Consider the following 18321-nt stretch of genomic DNA (forward strand, 5'->3'; position numbering starts at 1 on the left):
AGAAATAGTATGTTTTTAATGGTGTCTTTTTCATGTGCGGCAAACACACAGCAGTTGGATCCTCAGCAGCCATGACTGTAAAGCTACAGCAGTGATTGTCTCAGTTACTATGAGGTGACAAGAGATATTTAACTTCTACTCCGAGATTTAAATTAATTCTTTGTATTCAACATTCCCTCTATTATCGTTCATCATCAGTTGGCAAGCATGCAATGATTATTGTGGAGGATTTACCGTAATGAACTTATACTAATACACTAGAACACAGAACAACTCTCACAAGGGGACGACTGGAGATGTTATTCTGTTTAATTTAATAAGGTCAAATGGGAAAGTGACAAACAAGGAGAGATGGGGCTGTGAGTGATGCACAGTGGAGGTGATGCTGCGACTCTAAGGGAGAGCTGTGTGGCATGTATGTGCTGCTATCTGGAGGATATCTCTCCTAACATGTATGAAGAGTGGGAGAGGAAATTATACAGACTTAACAAAAAGTGAGAAATCCTGTTATTGCCCTTTTTTTTGTTTCATACAGTCAGTCTCCTAGCAAAAAGATTAGAAGATTTTAAAGAAGTGCATAATCTTCTTTAACAGCTTATCAAAACTTTAATGATTTGGTGATAAAGAGCACAAAGTTAAGTAGCCGGTTAAGAGGATAACTCCCCAGTGCAGTCTAGTGATTAGTAGATGAGAATTGGGAGACCGAAAATCCGGGTTGCAAATCCCACTCCTGCCACTTATTCACTTTGAGGGAGAAGAAGCTCCATTTCAGCTTTGGGGTATTGTCACGGGGTAATCATTTTGAAAAGTGATAAATGGAGCCCCTTTCCTTCACCCTTTGGAATCCAAAACACATCTTTATTTACTTATTTATTTTGCTGTGTCTCCCTGGTTAACACCCGTCAAGACCCAATTATAGCTGGAGAAGCCTTGTGCTTTCATGAGGAGTGAAGACACAGACTGTAGTGTCAGTGGCTCATACAGCGTAAGCATCTCCTCATACAATCTGCAACCTTACACCAACCAAGCTCTCTAGACATCCATGTTGGGCTTTTTTAATGAGGGTTTTCTTCTTCTCTGGACACAAATCAGCAGATTTGAGTCGAGTTTATCTTCATGCCAGTAAGTCATTTGGGTTTTTTACGAGTGCGCTTTCAGGGTCGCAGTTCATTCGATATTTGAATAAACAACGTGGATTTTTGACGGAGCTATTGTGGTTTTTGCGCATATCCATTTCTGGTGGGGCTTGTATGAATATGTCTAATTTATAAAAAAAAAAAAAATACACAGCTTAAGTTTTGCTGAATTAGTTAGAGGACAAATGAAGCCAAATGGCTAACCCGTCTCCACCCTCGCTTTCCTTGCTATCTATGTTGAGATAGGGATTCACTTAGTATAAAACAGCAAAAAAAAAAGGGGCATTATTTACCTTGTGAAATCTAAAGACCATTAACTTAGTGTGTCAAGTGATGTTTCTCTGTTCCTAATCAGAGTTTTAGTGATATAAATTACTCTTCGGATGAGAAAAGCAGATATGGTATGGGAGCGTGTGCATGTGTGCATGCGAATGTCTGTGTGTGTATGTGTGTGTGTGTGTGTATTTGTGTGTGGGTGTGTGTGTGTGTGAGTGTGTGTGTGTGTGTGTGTGTGTGTGTGTGTGTGTGTGTGTGTGTGTGTGTGTGTGTGTGCATGTGTGCGTGTGTGTATATGTCTGTGTGCCTTTGTATGTATTCTTGTGTGCATGCATACATATGTGTGACTTTGAGAGGCAAGTAGATTAAGAAGGAGAGAGGAAAACAGAGAGGGAGAGACAGAGAGAGAGAGCGAGAGAGGGAGAGAGAGAGAGGGAGAGACAGGCAGAAGTTGAGGGTATGGAGGACTGTCGGTGTCTTTGCTGTGGTGCGGTGCGGTGCTGTGGCGTGGTGTGTTGCGCGGCGGAGAGATAACAGGATGCCGGCGCTGCTTGCTTACCTTTGCTGTACACCACACAGTTGTTTTTGTTGTCTTCCGCTCCCTGCCAAGTCACATCCAGCAGCCACCTGGGGCCGGCGCTCAGCACCACCGGGACCGAGCTCTTCGTCTTCTGGACGGGGACAGATAACACACACTAATCATTTGCTTATTTTGGTGATTAAAGAAACATTAATAACCCCCGAGTTACGCTCTTCCGCCGCAGTGAATGGCCATAAACAGGCAATTTCAGAAACTATACAGTATGCAACTCAAGCCCTCTTCCCTCCGTCCCAACATCCCCTCCCCACCCCCACACACACACACACTTTTTTTTTTTTTTTTTTACATCGCTGAGAAGATTTGAGAATCACGAGGGCTTGTGTGTGTGTGTGTGTGTGTATGTGTGTGTGTGATGATATGTGAAGACCAGCAGGAGAGGACAGAGAAAGGCTGTAGCTGTGGTTGGAGTGCTGACAAATGGAGGGCCGCTGCATTCTAGGAATTATCATCCAGGATTGAACCCAGTGATTCAGCATCAGATCTACCAGATTAAGAAACATCTCAGGTGTCTGGGAATTACAAAAAAAAAAAAAAAGAAAGAAAAAAAAGAAGGCCGATGACTTTCAGAGAGAACGAAGCAAGTGTTCAGCGGTGAACTTTGGGCACATTGTGCCTCGCTATCGCCAGGATCTCACTATTTCCTGAAACAACCGGGGAAGAATTTCAGGAATCAGTATCCATTTCAAAGGGCGATTGAGGTTAGCGTTTTATAATATACCGGAAAATTATTCTGAATGTGTAAGGTCATTTTTCTTCTCGGTCATAGGTCGAACGTGGAGTTTTATTTCTATGAAAGGCACAAAAAAAAAACAAAAAAAAAAAAAAACAGGGAGATAGAGCACAACATCCACCATAATAGATTCACATGGAGCAGGGTCACCAGATTGTGGCTTGCTCTATTTATTCTCATATGATTTTCTATTCTGTTTTATTTTATTTTCAAATGGCATTTTTTTTTTTTTTTTTTTTTACAAAGGGGTAACGAAAGCCAAGAATACACTGTCACTGCTCTTGGAAAAGGGGGTGTGGGGGTGGTGTGTGTGTTTGTGTGTGTGTGTGTGTGTGTGTAAAAAGGGGGGGGGGGGGGGGGGCAGCAACATCTCAGGCAGCTGGGTACAGTAGCCTATTACTCAAAGGCAAAATGTCAGTATTTCAAGGCCATTACTTTTGAACCCCCGGGCCCTCCTTCATTAGGATGTTACAGAAATAGTTTAGCTAAGAGAAAATGGGTTGGGGTGCAATCTCGACACTTCATTTCTTTTTCCATCTGAGGCAGGAGGCGACAAGACACTGTCCATCTGCCTAATGCAACCGAAAAAATACCGGTCCTCGCTTATGCTTTTCACTTATTTCCCCTCCGCAAAAGGCAACAACCTTCAAGGATAAATGCAAATGTCACTTGAGCATGTTAAAGGTCTGAATTGGCACAGATATGCACAAGAGATGAGCACCGTGCTCCGGCAGCGCGTCCGCATGAACCCCCCCCCCCCCCCACCCACCCACCCATTTCTCCTTCCATGAACTCTATCTAGTCGGAGACTGGAGGACAAGCTGATTTTTTTTTTTTTTTTTTTTTTAGGAAGCATTATTTACAAACAGCAAATATATCTCAGCGAGACGATACAAATCTGATTTTGTCTGCAAATTTAACAAAACAAATGCACACACTAAATAAAGACAAATTTAAATAGTCCTGATATAGCTGTGCACATTGGCGAACTATACTGCCAGACTGATCAAACACGTTGCAGACAGTAAATTGTGATCGCTGATATTCTTATTCCTTCTCCTGGCATCTTCTTATCCCACCCTGGCAGCAGATGAGACAGAGTGAAGACCTCTGTAATTTAAGTCATCCTCTATTTCACATTTCAAATTAGCCTCACAATAAAGTCTTATATCTGGCTAACCTGAAAATCTCACACCCCTGTCAAAGGAGCAGAGCAGACCGGCTGATTGTTGCTAGGACGACTATCTGAAATGGGAATCGGATTAACCCTTTCTTAGATCTCCAGACTGGAGCCATCTCTTATTCAGCAGCAAGAGGCCTCTCTCCCGTCCCTCAGAGCCTCTGGGAATTCATGATATTCCAGCTGCACTTAATGTTCCCAACAGGGAAAAAATATCACATTAGCCAGACTTCTTCCCAATGTTAGGAATCACAATAAAGAAATTTGATAGACTAGTCATAAATTACTGCAGTTATCACCAGTACTGTTGTTTTTTTCTTTTTAGCTATTTTTGTGATATAAACTTTTGAAATAATGAAAGAGTAAATTGTTATTAACTAAAATTTCCCCTAAAAAGTCCTTTCTATATCGCTTGAAACTGAACAGAAACAACCCAGTAAGCCTGTATAAATTTACATATTGCATATTTATATACTGCATACTATACTGCCGATGCTTTATATGCATACTGCATGTGCCAGCCGTCCCAAAGACAAAGAAAGGCAGAGGAGCAACTGCGCACAACATATTTGGGATTAAGACACGATGGCGTCACTGCAGGGAGGAGCGACTCAAATGCAAATGAAAACATTTCTCTGTACAACCAAATCAGGAGGCCTAAGTGGCCGAGGCCAGAAGAAATACAGATTGACAGGCAGAAAATTACGATTTCCTGGAGCGAGGGAGCATGGACCAACTGGCTTATATAAACAAATCCTCTTCCTAACTAACAATCACAAGCAGGGATGTGACGTACGGGAGCTCTTTCCGGTCCAAAACACCCCATCGAGGGGACTGAGTGGCACTAGCAAAATATGCTGACCCCTATTGGATACTTGAATATTTATGTCAGTTCCAAAAACATAAGTATTCATGTATATATGAGTATATATATTTACTCTTAAACCATTTTATGTTTTAATTCCAACCTCCATGATCTGCAAAAACAAAGTATTTTCCTCAAAAAACAAGATTATATTCATATTTTTACTATCATATATTTTTGCAGATATTTAAAGTGAATATTCAAAGTGCAAATAAATATAACTGATACAATATTTGTCAACAGTTTATAAATATCCTTGTCAGACCTTGTAAAAAACCCTCTCGCCTCCCTCACTATGTGGTGTGTTATGGTTTATCCACCCTCTGCCTTCACTCCAGTGGTTTCAATACTCTCCCAGTTTTTTTTCCTCTTTCCTGAGCTCTGTTACCGTTCATCGTGTAAGAGATACAGTGACCAAAACAGTGTAGTCAGCGAGGAAGTGATTACAAACTGATGCTCCAAATTCGCTATAAAATGAAAATCAATATTTCCACAAGTTGCTGCAACATAAAAGATAACCTTCATTGATTTTTCTAGACTTAGGCCTCTGTGATAAAATCTAATATAAATTTTCAGCCACACGGATTTGGATCAGAGCGGAGCAGGAGCTGAACGATAAGTTCCGTGCACATCTCTCAGAGTTGGATTTTTTCCTCCCCTTTCCTTCTTCCAAGGCAGGGCTGTACTATTTATAATTGGCCCTGTGTGAGCAAAAGCTTCTATCAGGAATCTGTTCTAATTTTTATTACTGAGAAGCTAAAGCCTGTTCCAGATAATTTGGAAATTTCAGGGGAATTGTGATAGAGCTGATGGCACAGCCGGACTGACTCCAGAAAGGAGCTAACCTGTAATAGCCTCTGTGGCTGCGCTGATTAAATGTTGCCATAGATGAAAGACCTGCCATCACCGCAATAAATTAACCAATCACACAAATCCCAAGTCGCTACTAATCCCTCCTTGATACCATGATCCTCTGATCAGCTGAAGGAGGTGAAGAAGAAAGTGGCTTGTGACACTCAGCCTTCTCCTAACTCCCTGCTTCCCTGTGTAAACAACAAGCTAATGATATCACCGCTGACCATTTCACCACCACTGGCTACTCTTAACCCGCTTCATGGTCGGGGCAGGTGAAATCGATACAAACCTTGGTGGGAATGATTCTTTTCCTCATCCCTTTTTTTCCCTCCACCAAGGTCACTGACTGGTACTGTATCCGTCTTGATCCCACAGCTGCAGGATTTAGACAACTGAGAGATCAAAACCACTCCGTCTGAATATCTCAACACATTCATTGGGTTCATACATTCCGTTTCAACACCCACTCGGTATGAAGTAGTGCCATTTTGAAACAAAAACAGCAATCTAAATCTTAATAATGTCACAGCACCAAAATTATATAAAAATCTTCAGAATATTGCATGTTTTGGCTTTTTATATAAACCATCTGAAGCATTATTTTCTTGTTACACATATTTAAAAGATCTTTCTACAGTGTTTCTGTCAGTTTTTGCCAAAGTGAATTACTGATAAAGCACATTTATTTATTTCACTTCAGCACCGTCTCGCCTTTCTCTCCCCTACATTACATCTGACCCAGTATTAACACGCTGGCTCCACGTCACAAACAATTTTGATGTGCCATGTCCTTCTAAGACGATGTTAGCGGTATAAATATAACAAAAAAACAAGCTTATGTATGGGTTATGTCAAGTTTATATGTTCTCTGTTTCTAACATGGGAGTGGGGATAAAGGATTTGTACCTGTTTTACCAGTCAGTTTACAGCAGACAGCACACTCACACCTTGATAACGTCCATTGCAATTAGTTGTTCACTGCGATGAAACAAATTGCATGTGGTCAACTGGAAATTTCATTAAGGGAGATTTTCCTCTAGCCCTCGTTATCGCGCTGCGTATTAATATTTTCTTAGCCTCAAGGATGGATGGGTTGCAAGGGTCTTTTTGTTGAATAAACGGCCAAACCTACCTCACAGTCCGTGTTTGCCACTATGCATGTTGGGAAAGCGGTGTGTTCAGTGTATGCTTAGTTAGGTGCTGCATATTTTTCACTGCACCCTGAAATAAGATTCTCTGTCAACATCCTACATAAACTGGGAAATACCTCCATTTCTCAAGTCATGCTTTTGTGTCATTTTCTCCTCTTCTAAATGGCCGCGGTTACATCTGCTGAAATGAAAAGATACCTATACTGCTTTCATTCCTTTTTTCCCCCTCTCTCTCTCTAAGGCTATAGCATCTGCTATTGGGAGACTAAATAACAGAAATATGCAGGAATTGCACACTAATTCCCTTTAGAGATAGATCTTGGCTGGTGCCCTGTCATAAATCAGAGAATTTCGATATGAAATGAGGCAAGCTGCTCTAATCATTTCTGCATTTCAAATTGGATCACTGGCTCAATCGCTTGGCTTTTAAACTGCTTGCCTAAGAGCAAATGTGAGGTGGGAGATAATTCAGCTGAAATCTCTGCCTGCTCTGTGCGGCAGTTAGTTTACTGCTTGAGTGCAAGAGAATGCTTTTTTCTTCCCTTAGCCCATCTTTCTCTTTTCAACTTTGTTAAATTGACTTTTCATTTTAAAATCGATTAAATTGAGAGAGTCACTGCTGTTCCCGGAATCTTTAAAGGGACACCCATCACTGTGCGCATGTGCCTTTATTTGGCTGCCGCTATCATGGCGGCGCTATGGGGAATAAATATTTTCTCATTTAAATGACCTTTTATCCTGCTGACTGGGCTGTAAGCATCAAAGTTCATGTGCTGTATTAGCTATTACTTATTTCAGTCCATCGAAATGGTCACGGTGGTTATATTTATACTGACTATGGGTGGTATTGCATGATTACTGTATGTTCAGTAGCTTGTTTAAGATATACTGAAGTGATAATAAAGCTTTGTTGTCCGTATTTTGATTAAAGAGCGATGCTAAATGACATGCAACATTTACAATTCAACAAGCAATTATTTTGTGATGTTTTAAACACTGAAAAGGCTTTTGTTGCTTCCTAAATCTGGTGAGGAAAAGAGTGAAGACGAATAAAGATTCAGGAGGAAGGGGGGACCGGGGAGCTCCATCCATCCTCCATTCTTCCAGACCTTCAGGCACTTTGAGGTGCTCCAACTCTAAAGCCATCCAGTTTAGTGTAAGCTCTACCTGCCCCGAAGACAAGCACTCCCCTCCTTTCCTTTCCTTTCCTTTCCTTTCCTTTCCTCTCCTTTTCTTTAATATTTATACATCACCTGCACCGCTGTCTACTGATTCGGTCACAAGTTACACTATATGCATCATCTTAACTTTCCTTTCAATAAAACACCTTTCAGCATTTCCCGACCCTTCAGCAACATACCACAATGTTCCCAATTTCTTTGTAGTGCAGCATGTTTAATTCAACTTCACAAGTAAATGCATGTATTGCTGTAACTCAGTATAATGTGTATGTACTGAGAATTATTTGAAGTTGTAAACAAGAGAAAGCTTGAATTTGTAATGCATCTGCTCCAGGACTTAATCATGTCTTGGAGGTACGGCGCACATATGCACACATGTACTTCTTGTGTTTGGCTTTGGTCAGGGGACAGAGCAGCCCCTCGCTTCACTACTCACTGTTTGAATTATTTGAAATTTCCCATTTGAATTCAATTGGGTAGGACTTGTTTGATCTTTTGCATGTAAGTTAGGGTTGACTCCTGGAGCAGCGAGAAGCTGTGTGAGGGAACATAATAGGGAACCTGGAGCCAGTAATGTTCACCTGTATGGATATTACCATGGCCCTGGGGGTCAAGGTGGCAGGTGGCATATTCTCTGGACAGCTCCACTCTTTCTCTGTCAGGAATAAACATGCGGAGGGGGATTTCTTCAAAGAGGGAAGAAGAGAACCCAGGAGTCAATCAGTCAATAGGGTCACAACAAATCCCTGCTCTCATAACCACACATGGAAGACTAGGATCAGTCAGAGGCAGTAAATAAAGACAAACAATAAAATAGTAGGCATGATGCTTGAATAAAGCCCCTGACTTTAGATAAACCTATGTGCCCCCCTTTAGGTATTGGATTTTAATATTCTTTTGAACTCCTCTCTCTTTGCTGGTGGAGTCATAAATTTCATGATGCATTAGAATAGCATCGACTGTGTGTGGTTTTATATTTCAAGCGACTATCTCTGCGCAACCCACCTCACCTCCCGATTCATAAACGGGGCTCTAGCCATATCTTAAGTATACCGAATAATAATTAGAATAAATATAAAAGTCTGATGCAAAGTACGATGAGGTAGAAATCACTTGAGACTATATGCACAAGCACAAGAAATGCATTTCAAGCAGGACTTTGCTGTAATGAAGAACAAATTGAACAAAGGTATCAGATGATTTGCATACCGGCTGATCAGCTACACATGCCGCAGTGTTCAATAGTTTGATCTTTGCGTGGACTTCAGAGAAATGGGGTCTTACTAAATCCACTTTAAAGACCAACAATATTTACACCAAGTTAAGTAAATAAGATAAAGATGGTGAACTTGCCCCTCGCTAAATGCATTAGACGTGAACTCTCTTATCAGAGTCTCAGCACACGGACTGTTAAAAGATGGGTTTCCTGAGCTGGAAATGGTCTTTGTTACCCAATTAGTTTGCTGACGACCCCGTGGTGTAATATTCCTGCTTTGACAGCCTCATACACATACATCTAATGCGGCTCTGCTGGACCACCGGGCCTGAGGAGGGAATGGACACTGTCCAGGCCTTCATCTCCTCCAGCGCCTATCGGGTTTCTTATCTTCAAAGCTAACCTGACAGCATGACCAACCAAACCAGCGATTTTCCATTGTTTTTGCATAGAAAATAATTTTTCTAAGTGGCTGTTCGTCCATCTGGAGTCATTTGGACGGGGCTTTGTCTTTTTGGGCTTTGGCAGGCCCGGAGCCAAGAACTAGGCTGAGGGTCTGAGGGCTAAGGCCAGGACAGAGGACAGGGGGGACTTATCAAGGTCTAGCAGCAGGGGTTTGCCTCCCTGTAGGGCGGCCGTCCTTCTCTCTCTGAAGGAGGTGAAGCAAGCAAAGCCTCCGTGTTCCTCCACTTCCCCGGCCAATGTGACCGAGAGGGAAAGAGAGAAAAAAATGAAATGTTCCTGAGACTGACCGTGCTTATGTAAAACGGAGATGAGGCACTTTGCTGTAAATAATGTATGGTATTGGAGGGCGTTTTCAGATTTCAGCCTGGTCTCGTTCTCGTAATTTCTAACAAGCGGAAGAAACGTGGAGGGAGCCCATGTGCTATGAAGGATTCAAAATTCGAATCTTAAAACTTCTTCTTCAAAAAAAAAAAGAGATGATGAGGATGAAGGCAGCGTGTTTCTATGATCACAGACTGTTAGGGGGAACGGCCAGCCATCTAAAACTCTCACCAAACACCGCTCTGAACTGACTTTGTGCTGCAATGCCAGAGGACTATCAGGAGCTTGCAAATGGAAACAATCGAGGATTATCTCCACCACTTCTCAAGGAAGTTGTTTCAACATATCACAAGTACAGCCATGACAGTGACAGATGGCAAAGCAGCTGGCACCACTCAACTTTGTTTCACTTTTCTCTTTCTTTCTTCTTCTTCTCCTTGCTCCTTTGCTGCAATAGAGGTCTGTTGTGTATTGAAGTGTTGGATAATCATTCATTTGGGAAGACATATTGCGTACTGTAAAACAAGGCAGTATGTGTGAAGCCAGGGAGTTTTGAGCTTGACTATTGTTGCTTGTCAGAATAACATACTGTAAAGTCTGACTCCCAGCATTGCTTATTTGTTGACACCTTTGAAGCGAGGTATACCTCAACTAAAGGAGCATCTCCCCAAATCTGCTGTAAACATTCATTGACATTCAGAAAACTCTTGAGATAAGTGGGTAAGTGATAGTGTGTGACTTGTTTAAGTCAAGGTGTTATGTTGTTATCCCAAATGGAACATTTGTTCATGAATGTTAATGTTTATATCAAGCTGTTCGCATTGGGTTTATTTGGGACTTACAGAAACCATATGCATGCCGATGCCACATCTCTTCAGTGTGACAGTTTGCTATCCAGACTGTATCACTCAGACGCATGTAATTTGCTCCCTGATGGGTCCCTGGCAGACAGCAAACACCCAGAGGGTTGCAAGGGGACAGGGACACCCAGCTCCCACTCAACCCCGCGGGTGTGAGGAGTGGCCCCCCAGGACCGGCAGCCTCACTGGGGGTTTCAGCCATCACTGGTCCTGCTCTGCTGCCGCTGCCGAATGGCTGAACACACACTGCTGCAGGAAGACAGCTGACTGTCAAATACTATAGCAGAATGGCTCAGGCCACATCTGCAACGTCTGCGAGGACACAGCCATCTCATTTAGGAGAAATGAGCAATGTTTCCTAAGTGTGAAATCTGCAGAATAACCCATGTTGATCTCCTCTCTATCTATCTGTGTGGGAACAGGCGGCAAAGAACAACAAAATTACCGTATAAAGGCATTTTTTTTTTACTTCTCTTTTGTGAAGAATTCTCAATTTTATATTACACCTAGTGAGAGGAATTGAAATACACTTTTTATCAGGTTTTACAGCACATTTTGTTTTACAGGTGCTAGGTGCAGCATTTTAACAACAATAACTCATTACCACATAATTTTGAGACATTAGTATAATTACCCTAAACAAACAAGACCATCAGCGAGAAGATTGGCAGCTTCTACCAGCCTCTACTGTGCATTACACATTGTGTGGCACCAGGTCGGGTTTGGCAGGGAATCTGCTGAATTGCTTTACGGCACAAAGGGAGATTGCTTCATGGCACAAAACAGGAAGGCGCTCACACAGCTAAGGCTAAGATTCTGGCAATGGCAGACGGTGGAAGGAGTGAAAGGCAGATGGGAAAATCACCAACATGTTTATTCTCTTCAGTAAAGCCAGAGAGAAAAGCTTTGACTGAAGAAGCAAAGATCCTCTTTGTGACAGGAAGCCACAGGGTTTATGGGAAATGTGGTCTTAATTTTGAAAACCACCAGCAATATCACTGACATGAGAAAGAGGCTATCAATTGTCTTGACCATGGTCTCATTTGCAATACTGTTTACGGTAATCATACCAAGGCATCAATAATATAGTGATTTTTAAATATACTACACTTAGCACCTTTAAAATATGCAATGAGATTTTTTAAAGCAATATAACATTCAAAGCAAAACGTTAAAACCAAAAATGCAATGATATTTATAGCATGAATTTCTTAATGCTGCAAATGAATTACATTATCACCATCTCTGTGTTTGTGTTTCGATCTAGTCAGTGCATCCTTAACATGTTGGAGTAAAGCATGCAGCCATTACAATGAGCACAAAGCAAGTCAGTGAGTCCTGCTCTGCTTATCGGGGGACCTGCCATATCGGTTTGGGTAGTTGTGCTGTGATGTCAGCACAGCAAAATGTCAGGTTCACTTGTAGATCAAGTCAACCATGCATTATCTCTCAAACAGTGGAGCTCAGCTGTAGCCATAATAGCACTGACTAGCTGACTGACTTACTGACTGAGCGCTCCACAGCTAATACATGCAGCTGTGGGCGGCACCGGGTTCCAGCCGTGCACACGGAAACTTTTAAAGAGAGGGCTTAGAAAAAAAAAAAACAAGGGTGTTGAACATCCCTAACACCACAGGTCACGACCCATTCCCCATCTGACTCACAAACAGGCGTTATTGTCATGTCTGTCTGTGTTAATGAGTTGTAATACTTCAGCGGAACATGCTGAGATGTTTTCCCCCCTTTTAGCCTAATGTGTTTAGAACATGAACTCGTAAAAAGGGCGCAGCAGTCGATAATACCATCGATAAATATATGGATGACATTGAGTGAGGGAAAGTAAGCCAAATAATTACCATTTTACCCATCTGAAGAGACCCCAGTCCTGATATTGGTTTAAACCCAAGAAATAATTGATGCATGCAATCACAAATTGGTTCTCCGCCTAAAATTTGGGCCCATTATTTCATTAGACGAAGCCACATTCTTTGTGCCAAAATTATTTGTGTGTCCAACACAGAAATTCAAATCCTGTTAGTCCTGATAATGTCTGGCGTTTTCAAACCATATCCAAGATGGTGTGACTTTCAGATAGAAAGGACAGGCCACCTTTAAATGCAAATGTATACATAAATCAAAATATTTCAACTTCATTTTGTTGATTTTTTTTTTTAGTTCACTGGTTTGTTTGTTTGTTTATGTGTATGTGCGTGCGTGTGTGTGTGTATATGTGTGTGTCATCTGCCAGCTATGCTACAGAGAGGTCCTATCCTGGGGTGCCTTCTTGCATATGTAATTGGATGTTACTGTAAATAATTGCCTGGGCATGTGCCAGTGTGATGATGGTGATGATTTGTGTGTGTGTCGGCTCATGTGTGACTGTATGTGTGTAGTACACGTGTGTATCTTTCTGTATGTTTGTGTGTGACTCTGTACGTATGTGTGTGTGTCTGTGTGTGTGTGTGTGTGTGTGCGAGCGCATCTGCCCCATCCGTACTCCACTCTCAAGTCCCACTGATTCTCCTTTCCAGCCATGTTGAATCCTCTTTTCCTTATCAGGCGAGCCCAGGCCTGCATCAGGCTCTCCTTGCTATGACAGAGGCTACAACAATAGGCCTGCGATACCGCTGCTTAGCGCTGCGTTTCGGAGGGGAAACCTGCCACGGGCGCAGATTAACTACAACACACACACACACACAAAATAGATTGCAGCCTCCAAAACAAAACATTTTTCAGAATGCCTCCTCTTGATTAATGAAGCAATGACAAGAAGAAAAATATAATTTCGGAAACAGAAAAATCCGCCACCACTTGTTAAAGTTTAGGGGTAGCTAACAATAAACATATTGGAGGGAGAGGGTGGGCAAAAGGGGCGAGATAAATGGCTTGAGTGATGGGTTGAATAATTTCTGGAGCATTTTTTGGTGCACAGGCCCATATTCCTACCCTTGTACTAAATTACACAATAATCACACTCCATCGGTTGACAGCCTATGCCTCTCTCTCTGTCCCAGGTGAAAATTAGGACAGTATCTTGACATTTTCCCTCTTCTGTAGTCTACAAGCTAAGGCTCTCTGTTCACAGCCAAAAGCAGCACACAGTCTGCACACACACATTGAAGCGCTCACACATGCCCTCCCACACACGTGCACCCATGTGTATGCACGGGCAACACACACACACACACGTACAAAGACACAAGCACACAAAAGCACACGTGCACGTACACGCACATGCACAACATTTTGCCTAGAATATTTTTATTTACTTCATTTTAGTTCTAGAGTTACCTTCCATGTTTTCTTTTTTTTAATAAAGGTATACAGCAATACACCATGACAGAAATATAGGAAAACATGACACACTGTTTGTCTTCCTAAAGCTTCACATGCTACTATTCTACAAGCAGCTAATTCCCTAAGGTGACTTCCATCTTGTGTATAGATTAAACCGAATGCACTGAATATTCCAACTAACCTTAGCAACTGGCGAAACAACACAGCGTCACTATCATCGTGTACAGTGCATGTTTCCTAACCTGATGTGTCAAGGGTAACACTGTGGGACAATGTAAATTTTGTGCTAAGAATTAAGACTAAGTCTGTTTTCATTCTACTTTTTATTCCCTGAAGCTTTTTGTCCATGTTACCTCTTCCTGCAGCAGCATCCCCCCCCCTCCATTACTTACATGAAAAAGAAGATGACTTCAGTAGGTTTGTTTTGGTCATCAACCTCTAGTAACAACTAATACACAACAAATATATCAAGATCAAAGACAAGATATAACACTGCTTGGTAGATCTTCTCCAACAATCTATCAACAACTAAGCAAGTCTTATGCATTTCAATTACCATCTAATTTGCACTAAAAGGCCCCTAAAACACTTAAAAGACAGATTTCTATTGAATCCAGCCTCATTACAGTGCACCTTGACTAAGCCCTGGTAATTAGCATCGGTAAGGCATTGAACAAGAGGCGGCAACACCCTCATCAACACACATTTACAACAGAGCCCTAAATCTGCTGCTCATTAATAGCTTGCCTCCCAATCAATTATTAACACCTACAATGGGAGCCGGGCTCACCGGGGCCAGGCCTCTCACTCCAGGCGAGCCACGGGCCACCTTTCTCCTCCCGGTTCTGTCCGGCACAGGTAATTACCGCTTTTAAAGACACCTGCTACTCAATAGCTTCGACCCAGACTGTTAATTTAGCCCCCCGATTGCAGACATTTATGTCTGAGTGTCACTATTAATTTGCGTTAATTTGGAGAGCGCGAGGAGCTGGGCGGAGGCGTTGTCGGCAGCCGGCTGAATGTGCTCGTCGCTCACCTGCGCCGGGGCTGCGGCTGTAATTGGAGTCTAATGGTCTGATTGATCAGTGAGAGAAGTGAGGGATGAGACGGCGCTCTGGCAGCTCCATCAGTCAGACAGAGAGAAACCCAGAGGAGAGGAGAGAGGAGAGGAGAGGAAGAGGAGCAGAGCGGGGTAAAGCGGCTGACAACAGCAGCACAACGCCAAGTCTTGGCTTTTCTTTCTTGTGTTTTTCTCGCTCCCATTCTTTGTCTTTCTGTCTCTCACTTGCTAAGCCCCCCTCCCACCCTCTGCCTCCCTCACCTTTCCCTCACTCACTGCAAAGTGCTCTGACCCAGGCCAATTACTTTGTTTTCAGTTCAGACTCTGGTCTCTGTCCTTCACTCTGGTTGAGAGCCTTCTATTTCTGCGATTGAGGCAGGGCCCAGCATGCTAGCTACTCCTTGGACGTTTACAGCAACACACGCACGCACGCACACACACATGCACGCATGCACACACGCACACACACACACAAAACACATTCAGTTTTTTTTTTTCATCTTGAACACTGAAAAAATCTGAATTTAGAAACTATATTTGGAGAATAAACTATGCAGTGTACAGGTCATCTCAGAGTGATACAGTGTCCAGGCATATGAGCCGTCCAGTACAGAGCAGTGTGTATGTGTTAACAGGTCTGCAGCAGCAATAACTATAACTCCAGTCCCTCACGCCAAGCTGAGCCCCCTGGGGTCTGCAGACCTGCCACGGCCGACCCATCAGCTGTGAAATCTACTTTCCTCTTTGATAAACGGTCGAGATGTGACCCTATCTCTGTCCTGCAGATGCCCAGATTTCCTGTCATGCTTTTCTCCCCCTCTCTGTTTTTTTTTCTCCTTTTGCTTCTCTGTCTCTCTTTCTCTCTCTCTCTCTCTTTCTCTCTCTCTCTCTCTCTCTCTCTCTCTCACTTTCTTTCTTCCTTTCTTTTTCTCGGCTCTATACTTCTCTTTCTAGGCCTGCCTGGACAACTGCGTGTAACGCTCCACTCGCCGCTCTCTCTCAGCATCATCCATCACTCTGGTCAGCCACTGAGGCCCGTCGTCCACCAACAGCCAACCCACAGCGGCTCCACACACCGCAGCAGCAGACGTAGCTAGGCCAGCAGCAGCCGCGGCTCCCATTTGCTGCCTCTGGGGACCAGCATCTCTCTCTCCTCCTCCTCCACACCCCCCCCCCCCCCCCCACCCCTCCTCCCATCAGACTCCACAGGACTACTCCCCAGGCACCGGGACTCCGCACAAAAACCAGCCGGACCTAACACACTCTCATCGGCTCTGTACGTGCCACAGTGCTGCTCCCGTTCTGTAGTGTAGTGCAAAAGTTGCTTAAATTTAATATATTTTCAATTATTTATGTAGCTTTAGGGAGTCATTATGCTGTAGCCCGTCTCTGGGCACGGTGCCAAGAAGTGAGAAACAGACCTGTGCACTGTACGTGGCGGCTATACAAGAATAGCTTGACCTCTAGAAAGTGATATCTTAAAGTGACGTGTCTAGATGAAGGTATAAAATATCTTTTTGATTTCAGAGAGGGCATATCAATATCTCACCAGCGGGTCATGTGTTTCCAGCATGAGAGAGGTGTCACTTCTGCCATATACCTGGCTGCCTTGGGGTAATTCATTCACCTCTATGGTTTCAAAAAATCTAACGGAGTAAAAGGAGATTTAATAGTCTGTGGAGGTCATACTTCATGAGAATGACTGAGAGTGCCTCCTAGGTGAGGCAGAGACCCATGAAGCAATGAGCCTTTATTTCTACCTCAAACGCTTTATACCGCCTCCTGACCCTGCGCTGCAGCACCGGCCGCCCTGACATGCATCAAAACTAGCCAAGCTTTTTCTCTTGCTCTATCCTTTCTTTCTCTCTCTCTCCTCACACTCCTTGTTATTTTAACTTTCTCTCTCCAGGTGAGGCATTAGGGTTTGTTCCTGTCTTGATGTGTCAGTCTTTGAAGACTTTCACAACTCCCTCTCCTCCCACTGAAATAACTGAGATGAATGCAGCACCAAATTTGGGATGTTGCCAATGGCTGTGTTTAACAAGGCAACAGCTCAATGACTAGAAGTTTGATAAAAAACGATGCTAAATGAGACGATTCCCCCGTGATGCAAAAAATGCAGGAGTTGACTGATAGCTTCTGAGTTTATTCAACGTCTAAGAAACAAAGTAAAAAAAAAAAGAAAAAGTAGCATTGAACCGAAAAATGTGGCTCAATAAAACAAAACATGCCAGTTAGGTTGACCCAGCCTTTAATGAGAGATTGTGAGAAGCTGCTAACAGCCAGTACCCCATTTGAGAGATGAAACTTAAGAGAGGAGGAGGGCAAGCAGCAAAGCATTGAAAGGGCCCCCAGGAGAATAGACACACATGAGATCCTTAAAGGCAATATGCCAGAGCTTCTTCCTCTGCCTTTAATTGCGAGGGAGGTTTGGCATATTCTCTAACCCCTCCACAGCCTATTACAGGTGATGACCAGCACCTGCTCACTTCGAAAAAAAAATGTAGAAAGGAGGATGTGGAAAGTAGGAGTGGATTCCACAGAGGGCAGTTAGTTAAGAACTTATCACTCTCGCCAAGAGCGATCCTAAAGAATACAATCAGTTTATGTATTTAGTTCGGCAGGTAGTCTGGTGTATTTGCACAAAGTTTCTATCCACTGTAAACACTGAACAATTCAAAAAGGTGTTTCGTACGACATCACTCACTAAGTCTGAGGGTCATTTGAGGGACAGCTGAAGGTTGGTTTTGGATGCCTTTCAGGGAAATGCATGCAGAGATAGGTGGGGAAATATACGAGTTTGTTACTTTGCAAGGCAACTTGAGGTGTTGCTCTGTCAAATCACTTTTCCGCCCAAGGATAACTGGCTTTACCCCGAGAGAAGCCATATTTCATGGCTATAATACGGCCTGAGTTATTTAAAGCCACTGATGACTTCAAAACCATGAGGGGAGCTTAGAAAACAGTTGAAACTGCTCAGAGAATGATTTAATAAAGTTATGCGTTAAAGAAATCTGGGCGAACGGGGGGCCTCTGAGTCCAAAATCCTCGTGGACTTTTCCTTATGTTTCTTAACAGGATGAATGTGAGATTGGTTACAATTTTTAATAAGAATTTCTTAATTAAT

The 18321-nt window shown here is 42.9% G+C and overlaps 1 protein-coding gene across 1 annotated transcript in view; it reads right to left on the reverse strand.

Annotated features, from left to right (window-relative positions):
* Positions 1-1971: 1971 nt before the first annotated feature.
* The window catches only part of LOC139657807 (zinc finger protein ZFPM2-like), a gene marked incomplete at its 3' end in the record, with an annotated part of 71363 nt that continues 55013 nt past the window's right edge, over positions 1972-18321 (reverse strand). Inside the window, exon 6 of the mRNA XM_071535736.1 lies at positions 1972-2083. Coding sequence (XP_071391837.1) covers positions 1972-2083 — 112 coding nt within the window. The remainder of the gene's footprint in view (positions 2084-18321) is intronic.

Source organism: Centroberyx affinis, unplaced genomic scaffold, assembly GCF_046629955.1.
Source record: "Centroberyx affinis isolate AG114_WGS23_722 - 3 ecotype Tasmania unplaced genomic scaffold, CSIRO-AGI_Caff_v1 ptg002760l_1, whole genome shotgun sequence".
NCBI classification, from domain to species: domain Eukaryota; kingdom Metazoa; phylum Chordata; class Actinopteri; order Beryciformes; family Berycidae; genus Centroberyx; species Centroberyx affinis.